The sequence below is a fragment of the Papio anubis genome, chromosome 12 (genome assembly GCF_008728515.1).
Source record: "Papio anubis isolate 15944 chromosome 12, Panubis1.0, whole genome shotgun sequence".
Taxonomy (NCBI): Eukaryota; Metazoa; Chordata; class Mammalia; order Primates; family Cercopithecidae; genus Papio; species Papio anubis.
This window is the reverse complement of record NC_044987.1, coordinates 68,594,772-68,622,502: the sequence shown is the minus strand read 5'-3', so window position 1 is coordinate 68,622,502 and position 27,731 is coordinate 68,594,772. Positions and strand designations below refer to the sequence as shown.

The 27,731-nt window shown below is 46.4% G+C and overlaps 1 protein-coding gene and 1 non-coding gene across 8 annotated transcripts in view; one reads left to right on the top strand and one right to left on the bottom strand.

Annotated features, from left to right (window-relative positions):
- Positions 1–1,964: 1,964 nt before the first annotated feature.
- On the bottom strand, positions 1,965–2,037 carry TRNAM-CAU. Its single transcript has one exon. It is a non-coding gene; the product is annotated as a tRNA-Met (tRNA).
- An 8,999-nt stretch (positions 2,038–11,036) lies between these two features.
- Positions 11,037–27,731, top strand: part of DENND5A (DENN domain containing 5A) — a 129,943-nt gene continuing 113,248 nt past the window's right edge. For 5 of the 7 annotated variants that reach the window (XR_004177483.1, XR_004177481.1, XR_004177484.1 and 2 more), the window contains exon 1: positions 11,037–11,476. Coding sequence is in view for 3 of the 7 variants with exons in the window: in XM_021926103.2 (XP_021781795.1) it covers positions 11,368–11,476 (109 nt within the window). In the remaining 4 variants the exon portion in view is untranslated. The remainder of the gene's footprint in view (positions 11,477–27,731) is intronic. The other 2 variants (XM_031653326.1, XR_004177482.1) reach the window with 2 other exon arrangements.

Below are 27,731 nucleotides of genomic sequence, written 5' to 3'. Positions count from 1 at the left end.
TTTTTTTTTTGTATTTTTAGTAGAGACGGGGTTTCACCATGTTAGCCCGGATGGTCTCGATCTCCTGACCTCGTGATCCACCCGCCTCGGCCTCCCAAAGTGCTGGGATTACAGGCTTGAGCCACCGCGCCCGGCCTGCCTCTTTCTTAAGATACTTTACTGCCATCTGTTGGAAAACTGTCATCATACCTATATAAATTAATAATGAGTACAATGATGGTGTCTCATGGTACGATGTACACAAATATGAACAGCAGCCCTGCCTGTCACCTGCAGGGCCCCTGGTGCCAGGTTACATATGCTGATAACTCACAACTTGAGTTTAGCAAACCTTGAGGGTGGCAGGCAGGAGTTGAGGCAGCAGGCCAAGGGGTGGCCCAGCTATATCACTCTAGGGTCCCAGCCTCAAAGGTGGTCAGTTGAGTTGCTTCTCACTTTATTGGCTCGCCCCTGGCAGCCCAGGTAGATTGTTTTGGTGGGGGGCTTTTGGTCAGTTCCAACATTTGTCAAAACCTACTACATGGGAGTGGTGTTTTTTCTAGGAGAAGTTTGTATAGGCTTACCAAAAAAAAAAACTATGTATTTTACATTTGATGGGAATTATATTACCTTTTGTGATCCACGTATCTGTATTAATGACAAGATCTAGGACCGGGGTGGTGGCTCACACCTGTAATTCCAGCGCTTTGGGAGGTTAAGGCCAGCAGATTGCTAGAGGCCCAAAGTTAGGGACCAGCCTGATCAACATAGCAAAACCCCATCTCCACTGAAAATTTAAAAATTAGGCCAGGTGAGGTGGCTCATGCCTGTAATCCCAGCACCTTGGGAGACCGAGGTGGGTGGATCACCTGAGGTCAGGAGTTCGAGACCAGCCTGGCCAACGTGGTGAAACCCCGTCTCTACTAAAAACACAAAAATTAGCCGGGTGTGGTGGCACACACATGTAATCCCAGCTACTCAGGAGGCTGAGGCAGAAGAATTGCTCAAACCCAGGAGGCAAAGGTTGTAGTGAGCGAAGATCCCACCACTGCACTCCAGCCTGGGCGACAGAGCGAGATTCCCTCTCAAAAAAAAAAAAAAAAAAAAGGCCGGGCACAGCGGCTCACTCCTGTAATCCCAGCACTTTGGGAGGCTGAGGTGGGAGGATCACAAGGTCAGGAGTTTGAGACCAGCCTGACCAACATGGGGAAACCCCTGCCTCTATTAAAAATACAAAACTTAGCCAGGCATGATGACAAGCACCTGTAATCCCAGTTACTCAGGAGGCTGAGGCAGGGGAATCGCTTGAACCTGGGAGATGGAGGTTGCAGTGAACCGAGATCATGCCACTGCACTCCAGCCTGGGCGACAGAGTGAGACTCCATCTCAAAAAAAAAAAAAAAAAAAAAAAAAATTAGCTGGGCGTGGTGGTGGGCGCCTGTAATCCCAGCTACTCAGGAGGCTGAGGCACGAGAATTACTTGAACCTAGGAGGCGGAGATTGCAGTGAGCCGAGATCACACCATTGCACTCCAGCCTGGGCGATAAGAGCAAAACTCTGTCTCAGTAAATAAATAAATAAATAAATAAATAAATAAATAAATAAAATGATTCTGTCTCAAAAACATATAGAATACAGACAAGCTGGCTGGGCGCGGTGGCTCAAGCCTGTAATCCCAGCACTTTGGGAGGCCGAGACGGGCGGATCACGAGGTCAGGAGATCGAGACCATCCTGGCTAACACGGTGAAACCCCGTCTCTACTAAAAATACAAAAAACTAGCCGGGCGAGGTGGCGGGCGCCTGTAGTCCCAGCTACTCGGGAGGCTGAGGCAGGAGAATGGCGTAAACCCGGGAGGCGGAGCTTGCAGTGAGCTGAGATCCGGCCACTGCACTCCAGCCCGGGCTACAGAGCAAGACTCCATCTCAAAAAAAAAAAAGAATACAGACAAGCTCTTTATCTTTCACCAGCTTAACAAGGTGACCTTGCCTCCTCTGAGGCTCGAACTCAGGGCCTTCAGATTATGAGACTGATGCGCTGCCTACTGCGTTAAGGAGGCATCTGGAAGATGTTTTGCTTCCTATAATATACAGTTCTATAGGTTTTGGCAAACATAATTGTGTAATCACTGTGCAATCAAAAAATAGAATAATAATTTTGTTCCCCAAAGCTTTTAAGAGCTCAGCCATAGCTAAATATATCTTCCTTTTGGGATCTGGTCCAAGTGCCATTCACTTCCCTTCATTATATCATCCAGCCTTTCCTAGGAAGCTCTTGGCTCTCAAACTGATGTGAATAAGGAGGCCACTGCGTTCACAATGTAAGGGAGAAGGGTGGGTGCAGCAGATAAAGTCATCCACCCATACTCTAAAAAAATACTCTCAACCTAGGGGGACCCAGGGAGAAGGGGGAAGAGGCTGAGGGGAGCACTGGAGTCACTCCTGGGCTTATAGGAGAGCCAAAGCGACTCTTCTGCTTCCTTGGTCCAGCCACCCTACCCTGTCTCAGCCTCTACACACACTATTCTTTCTTTCCCTCCCTCCCTCCCTCCCTCCCTCCCTCCCTCCCTTCCTTTCCTTCCTTTCCTTCCTTTCTTCCCTCCCTTCCTCCCTTCTTTCCTTCCTTCCTTCTTCTTTTTTGTTTTTTGATGGAGTTTTGCTCTTGTCTCCCAGGCTGCAGTGCAGTGGCATGATCTTGGCTTACTGCAACCTCCGCCTCCTGGGTTCGAGGGATTCTCCTGCCTCAGTCTCCCAAGTAGCAGGGACTACAGGCACATGCCACAACACCCGGCTAATTTTGGTATTTTTGGTAGAGATGGGGTTTCACCATGTTGCCCAGGCTGGTCTTGAACTCTCGAACTCCTAATCTCTGGTGATCCACCTGCCTGGGCCTCCCCAAGTGCTGGAATTACAGGCATGAGCCACCGCACATGGCCCACACACTCATATAAAGTACACACATACAATTACTTACACATGCAAACACACATACATCTAATATATATAAGCACATAATATACATACATGATCACCACTATGCACAAATGCTTACTCACATAGAAATAAGCTCAAACAGGCTGGGCATGGTGGCTCATGCCTGTAATCCCAGCAGTTTGGGAGGACGAGTAGGTGAATGCCTGAGCTAAGGAGTTCCAGACCAGCTTGGACAACATACTGAGACCCTTGTCCCTAATAAAATACAAAAATTACCCGGGTGTGGTGGCGCACACCTGTATAATCCCAACTACTCTGGAGGCCGAGGCAGGAGAACCGCTTGAAACCAGGAGGCAGAGGTTGCAGTGAGCCGAGATAGCACCACTGCAATTCAGCCTGGGCGACAAAGAGAGACTACATTTCAAGAAAAAGAAAAAAAAAAAAAAAAGCTCAAACAGAAATACACAAGCTCACACATCTGGGAAAGTTGCATCTTGCATCACTTGGGGACGTTATCAGTAATTTGCTCCTCCTGTTGCTTCAACTTCATACTTCCTCACCATGGGGTATCAGAGTAAGCCTGAGGCTGACTATTCTTTGTTGCTGTGGGTTAGGATAGATGAAAGGTAATGTCTAATTTTCAACTGATTTAGGAAGCTTGTGTTTGAGAGACATGAGGATCCTGAAGCCGGTTACAGGCAAGGTGTTGGAGGCTAGTGGGACACAGGGTATGGGGAAGTGAGGCATATGTGACTTATTTTGTAAAGATGCGTCAGAGGTAGCTGAGTGCGTCACTACTTCCTTAGATATATTGGTGTTTCTAGTCTTAAGAAAGCCCATATTTGTGAAGCTTACATTTTACGATACGTGGAATTTGTTTCGATTGTATATGGTGAACTCCACATTGAGTGTTGGAGAGAAAGTGTTGGAGCACCTGTGAGTTCATCAGCTGATGTGTTCTTGAATGCTATACTGAGCTGGAGAGTAGACAGGTTATGCCTGGGTAGAGCTGAGCTGACCCATGCTAGCATAGGTATAGGCTGTCTCCAGAAGGATTCACAAGGCTTTGCTCACTTCACAGTAAAAGGTATTTCTTAGTTGTTTTAATATGTTTTTGGTTTTTTTCCAGATGGAGTCTTGCTCTGTCGCCTAGGCTGGAGTGCAATGGCTTGATCTCAGCTCACCACAACCTCTGCTTCCTGGGTTCAAGCAATTCTCGTGCCTCAGCCTCCCGAGTAGCTGGGACTACAGGCATGCACCATCATACCCTGCTAATTTTTGTATTTTTAGTAGAGATGGCGTTTCAGCTTGGTGGTCAGGTTGGTCTCAAACTCCTGACCTCAGGGGATCCGCCCACCTCGGCCACCCAAAGTGCCGGAATTATAGGCATGAGCCACCGCACCCGGTCTATTACATATTTTTTAATAGTGTGATGGTTAATTTTATGTGTCAACGTGACTGGGCTAACGGATGCCTAGGTAGCTAGTAAAACATTATTTCTGGGTGTGTCTGTAAAGCATTTCCAGAAGAGGTTAGCATCTGAATCGGTAGACTGAGATCACCCTCACCAATGTGGGTGGGCATCATCTAGTCCACTGAGGTCCTGAATTCATCAAAAAGGCAGAGGAAGGGAGAATTTGTTCTCTCTCTCTCTCTCTCTTTTTTTTTTTTTTTTTTTTGAGACAGAGTCTCACTCATTCATCCAGGCTGGAGTGCAGTGGTGCGATCTAGGCTCACTGCAACCTCCACTTCCCAGGTTCAAGCAATTCTCATGCCTCAGCCTCCCGAGTAGCTGGAATTACAGGTGCATACTGCCACTCCTGGCTATTTTTGTATTTTTAGTAGAGATGGGGTTTCACCATGTTGGCCATGCTGGTCTAGAACTCCTGACTCCAAGTGATCCACCCCCTTTGGCCTCCCAAAGTGCTGGGATTACAGGCATGAGCTACCATGCCTGGCCTGCTCTGTCTTCTTGAGCTGGGACATTCTTCATCTCCTGCCTTTGGACATCTGATTCTTGGGCCTCCAGACTCAGATTGAATTACACCACTGGCTTTCCTGAGCCTTCAACTTATAGATAGCAGATTGTGGAACTTCTTTCTCAGTCTTCGTAATCATATGAGCCAATCTCTCAAAAGAAATCTCTTTCTCTATATCTATATATATCCTGTTGGTTCTGTTTCTCCAGAGAACCCTGATTAATACAAATAGGTAATACATTCTTATGGTTCAAAACTCAAAAAGTATGAAACAATGTATAGTGAAACATTCCATTCTATTCCTGATCCCAGCCATTCAGTTTCTTTCCCCAGAAGCAATCAATTGTTTTTTTTTCAGATATTTTTATTTTGAGACAGAGTTTTGCTCTCACCCAGGCTGGAGTGCAATGGCGTGATCTCAGCTCTCTGCAACCTCTGCCTCCCGGGTTCAAGCAATTCTCCTGCCTCAGCCTCCTAAGTAGCTGGAATTACAGGTGCCCGCCACCATGCCTGGCTAGTTTTTGTATTAAATAGGCTATGCATATATATAAAAATACATAATTCTTTTATTTTCTCTTTTTTATACATTTGATAACATATTACACAGTTTTTCCTTTTTTTTTTCTTTCTCTTGTTTTGTTTTATAGCTGCATAGTATTCCAATGTTGGTAGAAACTATAGTTTCTTTAATCTGTCTCCTATAGCTAGGTATTTAGATTGTTTTCAGTGTTTTGTTTTGTTTTGTTTTGTTTTTCCCCTCAGACGGAGTCTAGCTCTATCTCCCAGGCTGGAGTGCAGTAGCATGATCTCGGCTCACTGCAACCTCTGCCACCCGGGTGGTGAGCGATTTTCCTGCCTCAGCCTCCTGAGTAGCTGGTATTACAGGTGCGAGCCACGATGCCCAGCTAATTTTTGTATTTTTAGTAGAGGCGGAGTTTCACCCTGTTGGCCAGGCTGGTCTCAAACTCCTGACCTGGTGATCTGCCGGCCTCAGCCTCCCAAGTGCTGGAATTACAGGTGTGAGCCACTGCGCCCGGCTCTGTTTTCAGTTTTTGCTGTTACAAACAGCAATTATAACAGTTTTTGCTGTTACAGACAGCAAATTATGTATATTTGTAATTATATATATTTGATCCAAGATATATGTCCATACCTCATTCTGGTTTTCAAAACAGGGTTCGGCTCTGTGAGTGGATCTGTGTGGACCTTTCCTAAGGATTCATTCCCTCCACTCTTAGACTGATCTGTCGTGATCATATCCTCCCTTCTCTCTAGTTTGGTGTTGCTTTTGCAAGGTATAGACTTGCAAGATATAGCTCTGCTGTGCGTGCCTTCCTCCAAGGCAGAAGCAAGGCTGGAGAGAGTAATAAAAAGGCAAGTAATCTCCTGTCTCTTCAAACTGACGTTTTCAAAACACTCATTGAGGCAGGACGCAGTGGCCCATACCTGTAATCCCAGCACTTTAGGATGCTGAGGTGGGAGGATCCCTTGAGCCTAGGGGTTCCAGACCAGCCTGGGCAACATGGTGAAACCCCATCTTAATTTAAAAAAAGATTATAATTAAATGGCCAGGTGTGGTGGCTCACTCCTGTAATCCCAGCATTTTGGGAGGCCGAGGTAGGTGGGTCACGAGGTTAGGAGATTGAGACCATCCTGATTAACATGGTGAAACCCCGTCTCTACTAAAAATACAAAACAAAATTAGCTGGGCTTGGTGGTGGGCGCCTGTAGTCCCAGCTACTCAGGAGGCTGTGGCAGGAGAATGATGTGAACCCAGGAGGCAGAGCTTGCAGTGAGCCAAGATTGTGCCACTGCACTCCAGCCTGGGCAACAGAGTGAGACTCCGTCTCAAAAAAAAAAAAAAAATTATAATTAAAAAAAGATTATAAGAAGTCAGTTGGGTATATAAAGCTAGAGTCCAGGGGTAAATTCCAGTTAGAGTTAATATATGTAAAGTGCTTAAAACAGTACTATGTGTTTCTTTTTAAGCTGTCAGGTTGTGTCACTCCTTCGCTCAAAACTCTCCGGTGATTTCTCATTTTATTCAGACAATGGCAAAATCTTTATAGTGTGCCTACAAGGCTCTCCATGATTTATCCTCCTACCCCGACATCTACTTTGGTGATGGTTAATACTAGCTATTGTAACAAATAAACCCCACAGTACCAGTGGCTTCACACAACTGAAGTTTATTTTTTGTTCACAGAACAGTCCGGTGTGGGTATTCTTGGTCAGCTGGAGCCTTTCCTCCATGTGCTTTGCCATTACTTAGAGCCTCAGAATCTTCTAATTCTAGCTGGTGGAAGGCAAAAATAGAAAGAAGGGAGAAGTCTAATCTGCTTCTTTTTTTTTTTTTTTTTTTGAGACGGAGTCTCGCGCTGTGTCACCCAGGCTGGAGTGCAGTGGCGCGATCTCGGCTCACTGCAAGCTCCGCCTCCCAGGTTCAGGCCATTCTCCTGCCTCAGCCTCCGAGTAGCTGGGACTACAGGCGCCCGCCACCACGCCCGGCTAGTTTTTTGTATTTTTAGTAGAGACGGGGTTTCACCATGTTAGCCAGGATGGTCTCGATCTCCTGACCTCGTGATCCGCCCGCCTCGGCCTCCCAAAGTGCTGGGATTACAGGCTTGAGCCACCGCGCCCGGCCTAATCTGCTTCTTAAGTGCCCTCATCTAGCAGTGGCATACATAAAGTCCTACACACATTCCATTGTTGAGAACTAGTCACATGGCCACATCTGGATGCAAGTAGGGCTGGGCAGTGTCCCTGAGGAGGCGGGTCTACACACTATGGAGGAGAAAATTGATGTTTTGAATTGCAAGCCAACTCCACCACACCTTCTACTATCTTCCACCACTCATCCCCACCCTAACCCTCTCCAGCCACCTTGGCTTCCTTATTGCTCTATGAACACTCCAGGCACACTCTGCCACACACCCTCTCCTGGGGTTATGTTCCCTCAGATGTCCACTTGCTCTCTCATGTTCCTCATCCTAAAATGGGTGTCCCAGATTGCAACTTATTAAAAGTATATTATGTCCCAGATTTTAAAAATTTCTTTTTTCCATTAATTTATGAATCTTCAATGCAATTCTATGAGGGGTCAGAATGACTCTTCTCATTTCAGTGTTTAACTGATGTGCCCCAGTTTACACAGCTAGTAAGAATGGGAGTGGGGATTTAAACATTAAATCTTCACGCCTGTAATCCCAGCACAGATCACCTGAGGTCAGGAGTTCGAGACCAGCCTGGATAACATGGTGAAACCCCGTCTCTACTAAAAATACAAAAATTAGCTGGGTATGGTGGCGCACGCCTGTAGTTCCAGCTACTCAGGAGGCTGAGGCAGGAAATAGCTTGAACTTGGGAGGCAGAAGTTGCAGTGAGCTGAGGTTGTGCCGCTGCTCTCCAGCCTGGGTGACAGAGCGAGACTCTGTCTCAAACAAACAAAAAAACATTAAATCTTGGCCTGGCGCAGTGGCTCACGCCTGTAATCTCAGCACTTTGGGAGGCCGAGGCAGGTGGATCACAAGGTCAAGATATTGAGACCATCCTGGCTAACACGGTGAAACCCCATCTCTACTAAAAATACAACAAAATTAGCCTGGCGTGGTGGCGGGCACCTATAGTCCCTGCTACTCAGGAGGCTGAGGCAGGAGAATGGTGTGAACCCTGGAGGAGGACCTTGCAGTGAGCAGAGATTGCCATGGCACTCTAGCCTGGGCAACAGAGTGAGACTCCATCTCAAAAAACAAACAAACAAAAAACAAAAAACAAACAAACAAAAAAAATTAGCCAGGCATGGTGCACGAGCCTGTAGTCCCAGCTACTTGGGAGGCTGAGGCAGGAGAATCGTTTGAACCTGGGAGGCGGAGGTTACAGTGAGCCGAGATGGAGCCACTGCACTCTAGCCTGGGCGACAAAAAAAAAAAAAAAAAGAAAAAAGAAAAAAAAATCTTAAAAGCATCCCTTCCTATATTTTCTTATTCTCTAAGAAGCAATCACTCTGCCAAACTTATTTCCTACTGGGAAGGAGATCACTTTACAGTTGAGTAGTCTGGGCTTCTCAGCAGTTACATTTCCCAGGGCAAATTAATACAGTTATGCATTTGTTTTTAACTTGTGTTTTATGAGTTGAGTTAATATGAGAGGTCATCTAGCACCAGATCACCCCGGACACCTTGGATAAAAAGTTTCTGGACTTTTCAGTTGAGGACATTTATTCCTTTCTCAAATTTCTTTTTCCACATCACCCCTAGAGTGATCATTCTCAGATTTGGGTCAGATATTGTCACTCCTTGGCTTGAATTCCTTTACTTTACCTCACTCATCCTTAACTCATGTACCTTACAGGATAAATTATTTTTTAAAATTTTTATTTGTTTGTTTGTTTATTTATTTATGACATGGGTCACATTACGTTCTGCAGGCTAGTCTCAAACTCCTGGGTTCAAGCAGTCCTCCTGCCTCTGGTGCCCAAAATGTTGGGATTACCAGTGTGAGTGTGAGCCACTACACCTGGCCAAGGATAAATTCTTTAGCCTTGTATTTGAATCCAGTACTCCTTCCCCTGTTCTTCTTCCTCCCCTGGTTTCATTCCCTTTAAACTCTCCATCTCCCGTCTTAATGTTAATGAATTACTTGTTGGTGCCTGAACATACCGTTTTATCTGTTGCTCCCTGTTGTTACACATACTTAGTTTCCCCGACCCTTTTTACCTGAGAAACTTCCTGTTGATCTTCTGGAACTCAGGTCAGAGTATATACCTCCTTCTGGAAACCTTCCCTGACCATTCCCCAATCTGGAGAGATGTCCTCCTTCTGTGCTCTGTAACTTTTTTTTTTTAATGGAGTCTCACCTGAGGTCAGGAGTTCGAGACCAGCCTGACCAACACGGTGAAACCCCGTCTCTACTGAATACAAAAAATGAGCCGGGCATGGTGTTGCACACCTGTAATCCTAGCTACTTGGGTGGCTGAGGCAGGAGAATCGCTTGAACCTGGAAGGCAGAGGTGCAGTGAGCCGAGATCGGGCCATTGCACCCCAGCCTGGGTAACAAGAGAGAACTCCATCTAAAAAAAAAAAAAAAAAAAAAAAAAATTCTGTAATATTTACTGAGTGATTTCCATGTTCCAGGCAGTATTCTCATTGCTTTACCTGTACTTGCATTTATCTTATGTAATGGTCTCAAAAACCATGACGCCTGGCACTTAGAGATTAACTTGCTCAAGGTCAAAAGTAAATGATCGTCAGGATTGAAATCCAAGCATTTTTTTCTAGAGCCCATCCTAGTAACCACTATACTTGTGTTGCCTTTCTGGCCTCTGATCTCCAGTTTCCAACAAAGACACATCTGCCTAGCTTTTATGGGAAAGGAAATCGGGGGGTCCTAGGACAAGGACCAATACTTAAGTTTCCCTCCGTCTTCTCCCCATCTTCTTACAGGAAAACAGGTTTAGGGGTGGATCTGAGAGTTTTCACAGAGTGAAGAGAAAGGGGAGCTCCCAAATGGCAGTCGCCTCAAGAGGCTTCCAGAGAAAAAAGGAGAGAGCGTGGGAAAAGGGCAGGCTGGGAGGTGGGAGCGGCGAGGAATGGGATGCTGACCACAAGCCCAGGATTCTAGACCAGGCTTTGTCTCTTAGACTCAGTGTAACCTTGGATAAGTCCTTGCTTCTTTCTGAGACTCAGTTTCCCCGTCTGGAAAATAAGGGTAAATATAAAACCGGCTGATCCGCCCCTGCCAAAAGAGAGGACAGGGAGAAGGCCCTGTCAGGGGTCTAGGCTGACACGCTGCAGATAGGATTGGATGAGCTTCCAAGCTCAGCCGTGAGACCCCATACTCATGGCAAGGCCGCGCTAAGATCTCTGAACCTCTGGTTGCTGTGTGGGTGGTTGGGGGCAGAGCATGGGCCAAGTGCCCGGTTCTGCAGGCTTCGCCCACTCTTCTCGCACCTCCTGAGCCCTCCCTAAAGGAGTCTCAATCCCGGGGGAGGGGGGGTGGCAGTTGCGGGCGACCAAGGAGTCGCCGGCTGCGCTGCGACGACCCTCCGGGAAGCTGAGGCCCGCGGGCTGCGAAGAGCATCACGTCATCCTTTCCGCCAGGAGTCCGCCCCCTCCCGGAGGGCGCTTGCGCAGGCGCGGCGGGAGGAGGGTCGAGGTGGGGGCTGTCCCCGCGCTTTCCGCCCTTCTCCAGGCTCGCTCCGGCCGCGGCGCTCTTGGCTAGCTGCAGCGGCGGCGGCGCGGAGGGGAAGGTGTCCAGGATGCGGCGCGGGGCGGCCCGGTGCCCCCCCGCCCCGTCACGGCAGCCGCGGCGGCCGAGGGGACCGGGCCAGGGCCGGGGGCGGCGGCCTGAGCCGCGGTAGCGGCTGCGGCTGCGGGAGGGGCGGCCTGAGAGCGGGCGGGCGGGCGGGCGGACTCCCGGGTTGCTGGGGCTCCGTGCAGCTCCGCACGGCCCGGCCCGTCTCGTCTCGGCCCCGGCGCCATGAGCGGCGGCGGCGGCGGAGGGGGCTCGGCGCCCAGTCGCTTCGCCGACTACTTTGTCATCTGCGGACTGGACACCGAGACCGGGCTGGAGCCGGACGAGCTGTCGGGTGAGTGCGCGCCGAGCCCGGGGCCGCTTTCCCGCGCCCGCTGTGGTCGGGGACCCAGGAAGAAACCTCCCTTTAGCCCCGCTTTGTCCCGGGAGCCGGGCGAGTGTCGGCCGGGAGGACCAGGGCGGGCGCGGGCGAAGGGGGCGTTGGGCTGGAGGGGGGAAACGGATGAGGGGCTCTGAGCCATAAGGGGTCCAAACCTGCGGCCCGCTGCGCCGTGGCCACGTCTTCGGCGACCAGAAAGACGGAGGGTTGTGTGTTCTCGTTTGGTGTAGGTTGCGTGACTTCTTTTAAAATAAAGGAAAGCTTGTCCTCCAACACCCATTAGGGAGGGAAGGCGTCCCACGTCCTAGTGAAAGTTAAGTTCCACCCAGACTTTAAAAAAAGGAAAACAAAAACTTGGTGAGTGTATCTGGCCACTTCCCAAGAAGCCTGTGATACCAGTTCCTCAAAACCGTTATAACCCAGCCCTCGGCTGGGCCCCCTGAGTTTTCCTACAGATTGCAGCTCTGCACGTCTGGATGGGACATGAAGTAATAAAGTGAACTTGGGCGGCATCAAGAAGAGTGGGAACTCCCTTAGCCCTGGAAAGGGCTTGTATCCCGGGGCCATGCCTTTTTTGAAAAGTAATTTATGTCCTTTATGAGGCCAGAGGCGTTTGTGAATAAAAGGGTAGCAGCATTCTAGTTGGAGAGGCTTGGTGTGTTGTGGTGCGTCTCAAGTCATCTTTCAAAGGGAAAGTGATGAGAGGAGTCAAAGATGGGGCCCTGATCAGATTTGGCACTCATTGCAGAAGGCGTGAAAATTACAGTCCCCGTGACTTTTCCACTGCACTGTCATTGGAATCTTTGAATTGTAACAGTTTTGAAAATAAGTTTTTGTCTGGAGTTTACAGTTAGTGGGTTTCAAGTGGGTGGAGGTTTGTCGAGTTGTACTTTAAGGTTATGTGATCCGGATGAGGGAAACCCCTTTTCACTTTTCTGTCTCTAAGGTTTCTCTCTCGAAAGTGATTATCCTGTTGACTAATCTTGCTTTGCTTCAACGATGACAAGACAGTTTTGTTTTTGGTCACCAGAAAAAGTCCAGTGTTTCTTATGCAAAAAAATTAGGCGGGGCTCAGTGGCTCACCACCCGGCGGCTGACGGGTAATCCCAGCACTTTGGGAGGCCGAGGGGGGCGTATCACTTGAGGTTAGGAGTTCGAGACCAATTTGACCAACATGGTGAAACCCCTGTCTCTACTAAAAATACAAAAATTAGCTGGGCGTTGTGGCGTGTGCCTGTAATCCCAGCTACTCGGGAGGCTGAGGTAGGAGGATCGCTTTAACCCAGGAGGCGGAGGTTGCAGTGAGCTGAGATTGCGCCACTACACTCCAGTCTGGGTGATTGCGCCATTAAACTCCAGTCTGGGTGATAGAGCGAGACTCTGTCTGGAAAAAAAGAAAAAAAAAAAAAGAAAACGTTATAAATTCATGCTTTAACAAGGTTAGAAAAAAATAAGCTATTTCCTCAATAAAAGGTAGAGAAAATATGAAGCAGTAATATAATTAATATTAGGCTTTTTGTTGGGGTAGTTTTATTGTTTCTAATTTACTTTAAAAAAAATTTTAATTTTAGGCCGGGCGCAGTGGCTCACGTCTGTAATCCCAGCACTTTGGGAGGCCGAGGTGGGCAGATCACGAGGTCAGGAGATTGCGACCACCCTGGCTAACACGGTGAAACCCCGTCTCTACTAAAAATACAAAAAATTAGCCGGGCATGGTGGCGGACGCCTGTAGTCCCAGCTACTCGTGGGGGCTGAGGCAGCAGAATGACATGAACTCGGGAGGCGGAGCTCGCAGTGAGCTTGTGCCACTGCACTCCTACCTGGGAGACAGAGCGAAACTCCGTCTCAAAAAAAAAAAAATTAATAAATAAATGTCAGTTTTGATGGGTACATAATAATTGTTCAAGTTCATCTTTTAAGGTCTTCAAATTCTTATAGTACAGATGTTTTTCATCTTTTTCCTATGTGGTAAGTATGTGACTTTGATGTAACTTTTGGAATTCGGTTCAAGGTATTGGTGTTGGAAGGGTACCTCAGAGAGGAAAATGAGGCCGAGGAAGGACAGTGGGACCTGCATCCACTAGTTAATTGCTTGGTCCAGTGCTCTTCTCATGACATTAAACTGCATCTCATTGGCCTGGCATGTTGAGAAATGTTAAAAACAACATAATTCTTCTCAATAAAAGAAACTTTAAGGTGGTGGAATAAACTTTTTTTTTTTTGAGACGGAGTCTCGCTGTGTCGCCCAGGCTGGGGTGCAGTGGCGCAATCTTGGCTCACTGCAAGCTCCGCCTCCCGGGTTCACGCCATTCTCCTGCCTCAGCCTCCGAGTAGCTGGGACTACAGGCGCCCGCCACCACGCCCGGCTAGTTTTTTGTATTTTTAGTAGAGACGGGGTTTCACCATGTTAGCTAGGATGGTCTCGATCTCCTGACCTCGTGATCCACCTGCCTCGGCCTCCCAAAGTGCTGGGATTACAGGCTTGAGCCACCGCGCCGCGGCCTAAACTTTTTTTTTTAATGCTGTGCTTTTGGGTGTCAAATTGTATGAACACTTGGTTTGAGAAGATAGAATGTTTTGCGAATGATAGAGCATAAGAATGAAGCTGGGAAGTTAACTGTTAGTGAGAGCATGAGTTTGGGGTAACATTCCTGCCCTGCTATTGACTATCTCTGTGATTGGGAGCAAGTTAGAGATAACCCTGTCAGGGTCCTCATCTATAAAAAAAGAATGTAAATAAAAATAATCTAATCAAGTAGACCTTCAAAAATGTTTAAAAACTGTCTTTCAACATTTCATTAAAAGAGAAATGTTACTCTCTTTTAATGAATATGTGTTAATTATCTGGCTTTTTGGCAAGCTAAAATTATGTCCCTGTGAAAGTTTATTGGGATAATAAAGAAAGGGGGATGAGTTGTATAAAATGTGTAAAGAAGGGTATTTTCTGTTTTTTTTTTAAAAATGTGGTTGCAGTAGTGGAATGCCGAGACCACATTTCCAATAGGTGGCGTTTGTTAGAGTATGCAATGTTGAAAGGATTTTTTTTCCTCCCTTCATTTCATTTCTGGTGGGTTGGTAGGGGAATCTGAACTATCCAGAGGGGGAATCTTTTTTTTTTTTTTTTTTTTGGAGACACATCTCACTCTGTTGCCCTCGCTGGAGTGCAGTACTGCAATATTGGCTCACTGAAACCTCCGTCTCCCAGGTTCAAGCAATTCTTCTGCCTTAGCTTCCCAAGTAGCTGGGATTACGAGCCACGCGGCCACCACGTCCAGCTAATTTTTGTATCTTTTGTAGAGATGGGGTTTCACCATGTTGGCCAGGCTGGTCTCGAATTCCTGACCAAGTGATCTGCCCACCTCGGCCTCCGAAAATGCTGGGATTACAGGCATGAGCCACCACTCCCAGAGGGAATCTTTGAATAAAACAAAACAGAATACAAATAGCAGGTTCTTCCTGAGACTCTCCAGGGTGCATTTTCTCTCCTCAGCCTGCCTTGTAGCTCCCAAACTGATGATATTGTACTCAGTGAAACTACAGGAAATTGTAATTTGCACCCAGGTTCTCCAAGAAGGTATTGAGGAGTCTCTAAGAAGGTGCACTCCACATAATTCACTTACATAGCTCAGGTAGCATCTACATTCTTAAAAAGTGAACCCAGACTAAGCAAATCAAAGATGCTCAGTGTTCCTTCTTGTTTTGTGGAGAAAGGTTAAGATTCATTCCTCTGTCTGCAACAAATAAACATGGAGGCTGGGCACAGTAGCTCATACCTGTAATCCCAGTACTTCGGGAGGCTGAGGCTTGAGCCCAGGAGTTTGAGACCAGCCTGGGCAGCACGGCAAGACTCTGTCTCTACAGCAGTACAAAAAATTAGCTGGGTGTGGTGGCGTGTGCCTGTGGTCCCAGCTGCTCAGGAAGCTCAGGTGAGAAGGTCACTTGAGCCTAAGAGGCAAAGGTTGCAGTGAACTGAGATTGTTACACTGCACTCCAGGCTGAGCGACAGAGGGAGACCCTGTCTCAAATAAGCAAATATACCTGAAGAAAAATAAAAATAAAAAACCCCAAATAAGCATAGAGCTTTCTGTGTTTATTATAGATTGAGATAATTGGATTTTATAGGAATCTCTTCCTGTCACCTCTTTCCCTTTCTTGCAGACACAGCATGTAGGCAAGTAATGTAGAGTTGTTTTTTGTGCAAGGAATTGAGGAGGGTGTGAAAATAAATTTTGTTTTCTGATTGAGGAAGCTCTTTGGGCTGGAAGAAGAAGAAGGTAATCTGTGAGCAAAGCACAAATTTAGCCACCTTGAGGATATGGCATCTGCTTGTTGGCTTTTTGAACTTGTCAGTTAGGTAAGCAAATCTGGAAGAATTGCTTCTGATTTATGTTTTCCATTATTTTTGGCACATCCTAAGTGGAGAGGCAGATGGTAGTGTTCAGTTTCTTTTTCTACCTCTGATGGGCGAATGTCCTGGTGAATCTTCTTTTTCTTTGTTTCTTATGGTCACCACTAGGTGACCCCAGGAGAAGGCTTTACTGTGAAATGGGGTTCATGAGTTTATTTTCCTTGTCTCTGCTTGAGAATTAAGGTTCCTGAATGCTTGTGACCTATTTCTTACCTTGGAATCTGTAAGTTCCTCTGAACTGATCTGCACCTAGCATTGAGATATAAGTATCCTAGGTTCTTTCATCTGGTACTCCAATTTTCCCAGGCTCTGTGCAGAGGCTCTTGCCAGGAATTGAAGAGAAGTGGCTAGGGATAAGGATAGATGGAAAACTGGCCAGTGTCCTGTATGAACTTACTTAGAAAATTGAGACTACACTGTAATAGTCTCTCTTTTTTTTTCTTTTGAGATGGAGTCTCACTCTTTTGCCCAGGCTGGAGTGCAGTGGCATGATCTTAGCTCACTGCAACCTGTGCCTCTCCCGTTCAAGTGATTCTGAGCCTCAGCCTCCCGAGTAGCTGGGACCACAGGTGTGCACCAGCACACCTGGCTAATTTTTGTATTTTTAGTAGAGATAGGGTTTCACCATGTTGGTCAGGCTGGTCTCAAACTCCATACCTCAGGTGACCCACCCGCATTGGCCTCCCAGAGTATTGGGATTACAGGTGTGAGCCACTTTACCTGGCCTGAAATAGTCTCTTAATGTCACCTTTAGAAGAGAGAGAGGGTCCTGGTACAGCAGCTCACCCTGTAATTCCAGCACTCTGGGAGGCTGAGGCAGGAGAATTGCTTGGGTCCAGGAGTTTGAGATTACCTTGGTCAATGTAGCAAGACCCTGTTTTTTGTTTTTTTTTTTTGAGACGGAGTCTCACTCTGTCGCCCAGGCTGCAGTGCAGTGACATGATCTCGGCTCACTGCAAACTCTGCCTCCCGGGTTCACACCATTCTCCTGCCTCAGCCTCCCAAGTACCTGGGACTACAGGTGTCTGCCACCACGCCTGGCTAATTTTTTTGTTTTTTTGTTTTTTTTTTTTGGTAGAGATGGGGTTTCACCGTGTTATGGTCTCAATCGGATGGTCTCGATCTCCTGACCTCGTGATCCGCCCACCTCGGCCTCCCAAAGTGCTGAGATTATAGGCGTGAGCCACTGCGCCCGGCCTGTTGTTTATTTTTTTGAGACGGAGTTTCGCTCTTGTTGCCCAGGCTGGAGTGTAATGGCACGATCTCGGCTCACTGCAGCCTCTGCCTCCCGGGCTCAAGCAGTTCTCCTGCCTCAGCCTCTCAAATAGCTGAGATTACAGGTATGTGCCACCATGTCTGGCTAATTTTGTATTTTTAGTAGAGATGGGGTTTCATCATGTTCGTCAGAGTGGTCTTGAACTCCTGACCTCAGGTGATCTGCCTGCCTCAGCCTCCCAAAGTCCTGGGATTACAGGCGTGAGCCACTGCTCCCAGCCTAATATTCTGTTTTTTTAAAAAATAAAAATAAGAAAGAGAAAAAGGTGACTGTCTAGGAAAGCTAGAGGACTAGTCAGATTGTACTCCTCCTTAACTGTATTGAGCAGTGAAATTTGAACTTCAGAATTATTGAACATTAAGCATGAAAGCATCCTTAGCAATTATGTAACCTTCTGATTTTACAGGTGAGGAAACTGAGGCCCTGAGGAAGTGGGATAATATTTGTCTCCCTTGCCACATTTCATTCTGCTACTTGAGTGATATTTTGCATGCTTTGCAGACCTTTGATGAGTGGTGGAGGTGGGGGGAACAAGCAAAAAATTTGTCTGGCAGGGCAGGAACAGACATTACGGTAGTTTTTTTCTGGTCCAGATTTCTGTTTCATGTTAAGAAAGAATACTGTGTGTGCAATAGTAAGACTTGGAACCAACTCAAATGTCCATCAGTAATAGACTATGTAAAGAAAATGGCACATATACACACCATGGAATACTGTGCAGCCATAAAAAAGGATGAGTTCATGTCCTTTGCAGGGACATGGATGAAGCTGGAAACTGTCATTCTCAGCAAACTCTCACAAGAACAGAAAACCAAACACCGCATGTTCTCACTCATAAGTGGGAGTTGAACAATGAGAACACATGGACATAGGGAGGGGAACATCACACACTGGGGCCTGTTTGGGGGTGGGGGACTAGGGGAGGGATAACATTAGGAGAAATACCTAATGTAGGTGACGGGTTGATAGGTGCAGCAAACCACCATGCCACGTGTATACCTATGTAACAAAACTGTATGTTCTGCACATGTACCCCAGAACTTAAAGTATAATTAAAAAAGAAAAAAGAAAGAATACTGTGTGTGGACCGGTATGGTGACTCATGCTTATAATCCCAACACTTTGGGAGGCTGAGGTGGGTGGATCACTTGAGGTCAAGAATTTTAGGTTTTAGATCAGCCTGGCCAACATGGTGGAACCCCATCTCTACTAACGATACAAAAGTTAGCTGGGCCTGGTGGCGCACACCTATAATCCTAGCTACTTGGGAGGCTGAGGCAAGAGAGTCGCTTGAATCTGGGAGGCAGAGGCTGCAGTGAGCCGAGATGGCGCCACTGCACTCCGGCCTGGGCAACAAAGTGAGACTTTGTCTCAAAAAAAAAGAATACTGTGTGTGATTATCATTAAGGATATCTTTTTTTTTTTGAAACAGAGTCTGTCTCTGTTGCCCAGGCTGGAGTAGTACAGTGGCACAATCATGACTCACTGCCGCCTTGACCTCCCAGGCCCATAGCTTTATTGCTTTATCTTTTGTTACAATTTCACATTTAAAGAAGCATTGAGGGCCAGACGTGGTCGCTTACGCCTATAATCCCAGCACTTTGGGAGGCCGAGTTGAGACCAGCCTGGCCAACCTGGTGAAACCCTGTCTCTACTAAAAATACAAAAATTAGCCGGACGTGGTGGTGGGTGCCTATAATCCCAGCTACTTAGGAGGCTGACACAGGAGAATCGCTTGAACTGGGAGGCAGAGGTTGCAGTGAGCCGAGATGGCACCACTGCACTCCAGCCTGAGTGACTTGGTCTCAAAAAAAAAAAAAAAAAAGAAAAAGAAGCATTGACATGAATAGAACAAAGAACTCCAGTATATCTCTTAACCAGATTCAATGATTGTTAACATTTTGCCCCATTTGCTTTATCATTTATATGTGTGTCCATATATAAACAATTTTATTGACATATAATTCATATACCATACAGTTCACTTATTTAATTCAGTGATTTTTAATTTATTCACAGATTTACAATCACACTACAATCAATTTTGAAATGTGTATTAATCACTCTCCCCTGAAAACCTGTACCCATTAGCAGTTACTCCTCATTTTCTCCCAACCCTCTAACCCTGAACCCTAGGCAACCACTCATCTACTTTCTATCTCTATAGATTTGCCTGTTTTTGACATTTCATATACATGGAGTAATATGTGTGGTCTCTTGTTACTGGCTTCTTTCACTTAGTGTAATGTTTTCAGGGTTCACTTATGTTGTAGCATGTATCAGTATGTCATTCCTCTTTATGCCAGAATAATATGCCATGGTATGAATATACAACATTTTATGTATTTATCCATTAGTGGAAGGACATTGGATTGTTTTCTTTCTTTCTTTTTTTTTCTGAGACACAGTTTCACTCTTGTTGCTCAGGCTGGAGTGTAGTGGTGCGATCTTGGCTCACTGCAACCTCCGTCTCCCAGGGTGAAGCAATTCTACTGCCTCAGTCTCCCGAGTAGCTGGGATTACAGGCATGTGCCACCACGCCCAGCTAATTTTTGTATTTTTAGTACAGACAGGGTTTCACCATGTTGGCCAGGCTGGTCTTGAACTCCTGATCTCGTGATCCACTTGCCTTGGCCTCCTAAAGTGCTGGGATTACAGGCGTGAGCCACCGTGCCTGGCCTTCATTTTTTGATTGTTATGAATAATGCTATGAACATTTGTGTACACTTTTTTGTGTGTGTGGGCCTGTGTTTTCATTTCTCTTTGCTGAATACTTAGAAATGAAATTACTGGGTCATATGGTAACTCTTGTGTTTAATCCTTTTTTTTTTTTCAAATTTTTTTTTTTTTTTGTGATGGGGTTTTGCTGTGTCGCTCAGGCTGGAGTGCAATGGGACAATCTCGGCTTATTACAACCACTGCCTCCCGGGTTCAGGCCATTCCCCTTCCTCAGCCTCTCGAGTAGCTGGGATTACAGGCACCCGTCACCATGCCTGGGTAATTTTTTTTTTTTTTTTTTTTTAGGACGGAGTCTCACTCTGTCACCCCGGCTGGAGTGCAGTGGCGTGATCTTGGCTCACTGCAACCTCTGCCTCCCAGGTTCAAGCAATTCTCCCGCCTTAGCCTCCCAAGTAGGTGGGACTACAGGTGCGCACCACTATGCCCAGCTAATTTTTGTATTTTGTACTAGAGACAGGGTTTCACCATATTGGACGGGCTGGTCATGAACTCCTGACCTCGTGATCCACCCGCCTCGGCCTTCCAAAGTGCTGGAATTACAGGTGTGAGCCACTACGCCAGCCAATTTTTGTATTTTTAGTAGAAATGGGGTTTTACCATGTTGGCCAGGCTGGTCTCAAACTCCTGACCTCAGGTGATACTCACCTGCCTCGGCCTCCCGAAGTGCTGGGATTACAAGTAAGAACCACCACACCTGGCTGCCCGACTAATTTTTAATGTGTTTGTAAAGATGAGGTCTCACCATCTTGCCCAGGCAGGTCTTAAACAACTTGAAGAGTGATACTCCCGACTCAGCCTCCCAAAGTGCTGAGATTACAGGCGTGAGCCCCTGTGCCCGGCCTGTGTTTAAGTTTTTGAGAGACTGACTGCCAGTCTGTTTTCCAAAACAGCTGCACCAGTGTACATTTCTAATAGCAGTGTATGAGAATTCCACTTTGTTCATATCCTTACCAATACTTATCTATTTGTTTATAGCCATCTTAGTGGCTGTTAAGTGGTATCTCATGATTTTAATTTGCATATCCTGGAAGACAAAGACTTATTTTTATTTATCTTATTATTTTATTTTATTTATTATTTTTTGAGACGGAGTCTTGTTTTGTGGCCTAGGCTGGAGTGCAGTAGAACGATCTTGGCTCACTGCAACCTCTGCCTCCCGGGTTCAAGCGATTCTCATGCCTCAGCCTCCCGAGTAGCTGGGATTACATGTGCCTGCCATCATGCCCAGCTAATTTTTGTATTTTTAGTAGAGACAGGGTTTCACCACATTGCCCAGGCTGGTCTCGAATTCTTGACCTCATGATCCACCCTCCTCAGCCTCCCAAAGGGCTGGGATTACAGGCGTGAACCACCGCGCCTTGCCGACTAAGAGTTTTAAATAAGACTTCTTATTTCAAAGAGAAAAGGATACCCCTCCCCGGAGATGAAGTAGCTATAAAAAGTTTGATAAGCCAGTTTCAAACTAGGAGTCCATATGGACTAAACTTAATTTTCATCTTCCTCTACCAGGCTGGTTGATTCTGGGCAGATTCTTGGGGTCATTTTATAAAGGCATCTCTGCTCTGAAGCCCAGATTACTAGCTGCAGCAAAACTCAAAATCTTATGGCTTATCTCAGACGTCTGTGGATGCTTCCAGAAGTCAAGGCTACTAAAGTACAGAAAGAGTTCTTAAGTTGGGTTATGTGTTTTCTTTTTTTAGGTAGAACAAGTAAGAAGTCAGGAGAGATGAGACCCACACAGAAAACAATTACAGAGTAGCCCAAGGCAGTTAAAATACAAGCTAAATTTCTGTATATACACATATTTTGAGATGTGGTCTGGCTTAACAAAGCCAGACCCAGGCTGGGGTACAGTGGACAATCATACCTTACTTCCTCAGTGTTTCTGAGCTCGAATTTCTGAGCTCAAGGGATCCTCCTACCTTAGCCTCTTGAGTACTTGGGACAACAGGCATGTGCCACCACACCTGGCTCATTGTTTTGTTTTGTTTTGTTTTTTTTTGACACAGAGTTTTGCTCTTATTGCCCAGGCTGGAATGGAATGGCACGATCTCGGCTCACTGCAACCTCCGCCTCCCGGGTTCAAGTGATTCTCCAGCCTCAGCTTCCTGAGTAGCTGGGATTACATGCCTGGCTAATTTTGTATTCTTAGTAGAGATGGGGTTTCTCCATGCTGGTCAGGCTGGTCTTGAACTCCTGACCTCAGATGATCAGCCCGCCTCGGCCTCCCAAAGTGCTGGGATTACAGGTGTGAGCCACTGCACCCATTGTTTTTTTGAGACAGGGTCTCACCCTGTTGCCCAGGCCGAAGTGCAGTGGTGCGATCATGGTTTACTACAACCTTGACCTCCTGGGCTCAAGTAATCCTCCCACCTCGGCCTCCCGAAGTGCTGGGATTATTGGTGTGAGCCACCGCACCTGGCTGCCCAACTAATTATTATTTTTTTTTGTAGAGATGGGTTCTCACCATCTTGCCCAGGCTGGTCTTGAACAACTTCAAAAGTGATACTCCCGACTCAGCCTCCCAAAGTGCTGGGATTATAGACGTGAACCACTGTGCCCGGCTGAGACTGTATATTCTAAGAACATAAGAGAACCCTATTTGACTCCATCAGGCAGGGAGGATCATATTGAAATTAGTTGCTTTTACTTTAGTAATATTAGGGCCCTGCAATTCTCTTCTTAGAAGGAAATCCTGCGTCACAGTGTTTGGTGCTTAAATCAAATTCTCTTAGAGCCTGCTCAGACCTTCCTTCCTAGGTTAAAAATAAAGTTTTCTTTGCCTAAAGCCTCTTTTGGTAACACCCTTTTCCAGTCCTACATCCTTTTATAAGCTTGTTTTTTGGCTGTCTTTGTTGGAAGGCATACTTGGACTTGGCTCAGCTTCTACATTCCTGTTGTGGCCAGGTGTGGTAGCTCATGCCTGTAATCCCAGCACTTTGAGAGGTGGAGTCGGGGAGGATGGCTTTAGGCCAGGAGCTTGAGACCATCCTGGGCAACATGGTGAGACCCAGTCTCTACAGAAAATGGAAGAATTAGCCTGGTGTAGTGGTATATGTCTGTGGTTCCAGCTACTTGGGATGCTGAGGTTGGAGGATCAGCTGAGTCCAGGGAGGTCCAGACTGTGTTGAGTCATGATTGTGCCATTGCACTCCAGCCTGGGCAATAGGGTGAGACCCTGACTCAAAAAAAAAAAAAAAAAAAAAAAAAAAAAAATTCCTGTTGCTATCCCTGAGTTTGAATTACTGTCAGGTAGTCTTAGAGGTCTGTCAGGAACCTGGGTACACATGAAGGAACCTATACTTGGTGTGTTTTAGGTTCCTGCTGGAGATGGCCTAATATCCAGTGAGAAAGAGGCTTGCCTTTCAGAAGCTGGTGACTTCCTTGTGGAATTCGGTTTTTTTGTTTTGTTTTGTTTTGTTTTTGAGATGGAGTCTTACTCTGTCACCCAGGCTGGAATGCAATGGTGTGATCTCGGCTACTGCAACCTCCTCCTCCGAGGTTCAAGGGATTCTCCTGCCTCAGCCTCCTGAGTAGCTAGGACTATGTGCAAGCGCCACCACACCTGGCTAATTTTTGTATTTTTAGTAAAGACGATTTCACCATGTTGGCCAGGCTGGTCTTGAACTCCTGACCTCAGGTGATCCACGCACCTCTGCCTCCCAAAATGCTGGAATTACAGGCGTGAGCCACTGCGCCCGGTCGAATTCAGTAATTAAACACAGGCTATTACTGCCAGATTTTTAGATTTAGTTCTTTTTTTTTTTTTTCTGTGGCAGAGTCTTGCTCTGTCACCCAGGCTGGAGTGCAATGGTGTGATCTTGGCTCACTGCAACCTCCGCCTCCCAGGTTCAAGCGATTCTCCTGCCTCAGCCTCCAGAGTAGCTGGGACTACAGGCGCCTGCTACCATGCCCAGCTAAGTTTTGTGTTTTTAGTAGACGTGGGGTTTCACCATGTTAGCCAGAATGGTCTTGATCTCTTGACCTCGTGATCCGCCCGCCTCGGCCTCCCAAAGTGCTGAGATTACAGGGGTGAGCCACTGCACCTGGCCAGATTTAGTTCTTAGAAGTTATTAAGTGAAGCAGATATTAGTCAAATGGCATATTCCAAATCTTCTGTGGTTGCTGATTTTGGTTTGGTGTACGTAGAACCCTAGGCTGAGTCTTATGAATGGTAGAATCCTGGCATGGCAGAAAATGAGAGTATGTGCCAGATGTCAAGTTGTTTTCAGTATGCCTCCAGGGGATCAGATGTAACTCGGGAAGTAAGATGGCAATAGGTATAATTTAGAATATTGTGTTTCTCAAATATTGTACTTTCTTTGATATTTGCTTGTTGTCATACATGGAGTCTCTTGTAGAGCTTCCTGTTAAAGAGAACCAGGTTAGTAATTTTTTATTTTATTTTATTGTATTTTATTGTATTTTTTATATTTTATTTTTTCTGAGACGGAGTCTGGCTCTGCCGCCCAGGCTAGAGTGCAGTGGCACGATCTCGGCTCACTGCAAGCTCCGCCTCCCGGGTTCATGCCATTCTCCTGCCTCAGCCTCCCGAGTAGCTGGGAATACAGGCGCCCGCCACTATGCCCGGCTAATTATTTTGTATTTTTAGTAGAGACGGGGTTTCACTGTGTTAGCCAGGATGGTCTCGATCTCCTGACCTCGTGATCCGCCTGCCTCAGCCTCCCAAAGTGCTGGGATTACAGGCGTGAGCCACCGTGCCTGGCCTATTTTATTGATTTTTATTTATTTATATAGTTTTTGAGGCAAGGTTTTGCTATGTCACCCAGGCTAGAGTGCAGTGGCGCGATCTCGGCTCACTGCAAACTCCGCCTCCTGGGTTCAAGCAGTTCTTCTGCCTCAGCCTCCCCAGTAGCTGGGATTACAGGCACCCACCACCGCGCCCAGCGAAGTTTTGTATTTTTTAGTAAAGACGGGGTTTCACCATCTTGGCCAGGCTGGTCTTGAACTCCTGACCTCATGATCCACCTGCCTCGGCCTCCCAAATTGCTGGGGTAATTTTTTATTTTTTATTTATTTCTATTTTTATTTTTTTTGAGACGGAGCCTCGCTCTGTCACCCAGGCTGGGGTGCAGTGGGCGGATCTCAGCTCACTGCAAGCTCCGCCTCCCGGGTTTATGCCATTCTCCTGCCTCAGCCTCCCGAGTAGCTGGGACTACAGGTGCCCGCCACCTTGCCCGGCTAGTTTTTTGTATTTTTTAGTAGAGACGGAATTTCACCGTGTTAGCCAGGATGGTCTTGATCTCCTGAACTCCTGATCCGCCCGTCTCGGCCTCCCAAAGTGCTGGGATTACAGGCTTGAGCCACTGTGCCTGGCCTAATTTTTTATTTTTTATTGTTCATTATGTGATGGGTAAGTCAGGTTAAAATTTTGCTTGGCCATCTGTGGTCTACTTTATGTACTGAACTAGCTGGGTTAGCCTAATGCTAAAATGCTTTCCTGGAATGCTGAGAGGCCTGAACAGTGAAAAGTCTGTAGAGGTTTCTCACATTGAGTTTCATTCCTCTGTGAATGTGGGATTCCTTGATTTCTTTCTTTCTTTTTTTTTTTGTTTGAGACGGAGTCTCACTCTGTTGTCTAGGCTGGAGTGCAATGGCTTGATCTTGGCTCACTGTAACCTCTGCCTCCCAGGTTCAAGCGATTCTCCTACCTCAGCCTCCCAAGTGGCTGGAATTACAGGTGCCTGCCACCGTGCTCAGCTAATTTTTGTATTTTTAGTAGAGACGGGGTTTCACCATGTTGGTCAGGCTGGCCTCGAACTCCTGACCTTAGGTGATCCACCCGCCTCAACCTTCCAAAGTGCTGGGATTACAGGCATGAGCCACCGTGCCCAGCAGGAATTCCTTGATTTCTAAACTATTCCAGTTGGCCAAACAATGCATGTGCATTTGTTTATATTGGTCACAGAATCAAAAAATGTCAGAACTAGAAATCAGAGATAGTTCAGCCATCACTTTTGACAGATGGTAATGATTAATATTTGTAAATGACTTTGTAGTTTTACAGTGTACTTTTAAATGATTTTTTTTTTTTAGCCTCACTTGAAATAAAATTGTTTTGTCCCTTGTTACCCACCAAGTTAGAAAGATCTGTTAGAATCCAGGTCTTCGGTCTGCTGTCTTACTGTTACTGAGGTTGGTTTGTTTTTTTTAAATTATAGATGTGGGAAAACTGAAGCAGTGGCATAATCGTTGAAATTCAGAGCTGAAGTGTGGCCTCTTTGTGGTTCAGTCTCCAGCCCACATTGCAGTAGAGGAGCTGTGTCAGGAGAGGAGGCAGGTTGCTTGTTTTCAGAATTGTAGTTAACAACAACCATTGTTCTTTCCTCTTTCCCTACTCTTTATCAGTTCTGGAAATGTTTTTCTTAGACTATGTAGTTACTAGGGGTTTGCTTCTAAGAAACCTTTCTTTCTTTTTTTTTTTTTGGTGACAGTTTCAGGATGTTTTATACTTTTTGCCTGGGTTTGTCTTTGAAGGAAAAAAAAAGATTTGCATTTACTAACCTCAGATATCCCTCAGTGTAGCCTATAATTTGCATGTTTTGTAGTTGTAGTTTCGGGGCTGGCTGTGACTTCTGATTAGCCGTATTCTTGATAATAAGATGATGTGGAAAACACCTGAGAAATTTTAAGGATTTTTTTTTTTTTTTTTTTTTTTTTTTTTAAAGGCACAAACACAGAAGAGGAAATGGTTTAGAAATAATAATCAGGCCGGGTGCGATGGCTCAATACTGTAATCTCACCACTTTGGGAAGCTGAGGTAGGAGGATCCCTTGAGCCCAGGAGTTCGAGGCTAGCCGGGGCAGCAGAGTGCAACACTGTCTCCACAAAAAAATTAAAAAATGAGGCCAGGCACCGTGGCTCATGCCTGTAATCCCAGCACTTTGGGAAGCCGAGGTGGGTGGATCACCTGAACACAGGAGTTCGAGAACAGTCTGGCTAACATGGTGAAACCCCATTTCTACTAAAAATACAAAAAAATTATCCGGGCATGGTGGCGGGCTCCTGTAATCCCAGCTACTTGGGAGGCTGAGGCAGGAGAATTGCTTGAACCCGGGAGGCGGAGGTTGCAGTGAGCCGAGATTGCGCCATTGCACTCCAGCTTGGGCAACAAGAGCGAAACTACATCTCAAAAAAATAGAATAAAATAAAATAAAAAAATGAGATCTGTGTGATGACATGTGCCTCAGCTCCAGAGGCTGAGTGGGAGGATCCTTTGAGCCTGGAAGGTCCAGGCTGCAATGAGTTGTGATTGAGCCACTGCATTCCAGCCTGGGCAGCATAGCTAGACCCTATCTCAAAAAGAAACAATAGAAGAAATAATTACAGGCCACAATTATAAGACAGTAAATGAATAAACCTGATTTATAACAAATTACATGCTTTTTCATCACAATACATTAGAATTACTATCCCAGAATGTTGGAGGACTTGGTTCTTTTTCTTTTTTCTTTTTTTTTTTTTTTGAGACGGAGTCTCGCTCTGTTGCCCAGGCTGGAGTGCTGTGGCACTGTCTCAGCTCACTGCAAGCTCCACCTCCCGGGTTCATGCCATTCTCCTGCCTCAGCCTCCCGAGTAGCTGGGACTACAGGCACCCGCCACCGTGCCCGGCTAATTTTTTTGTATTTTTAGTAGAGATGGGGTTTCACCACGTTAGCCAGGATGGTCTTGATCTCCTGACCTTGTGATCCGCCTGCCTTGGCCTCCCAGAGTGCTGGAATTACAGGCGTGAGCCAACATGCCCAGCCAGGACTTGGTTCTTTTTT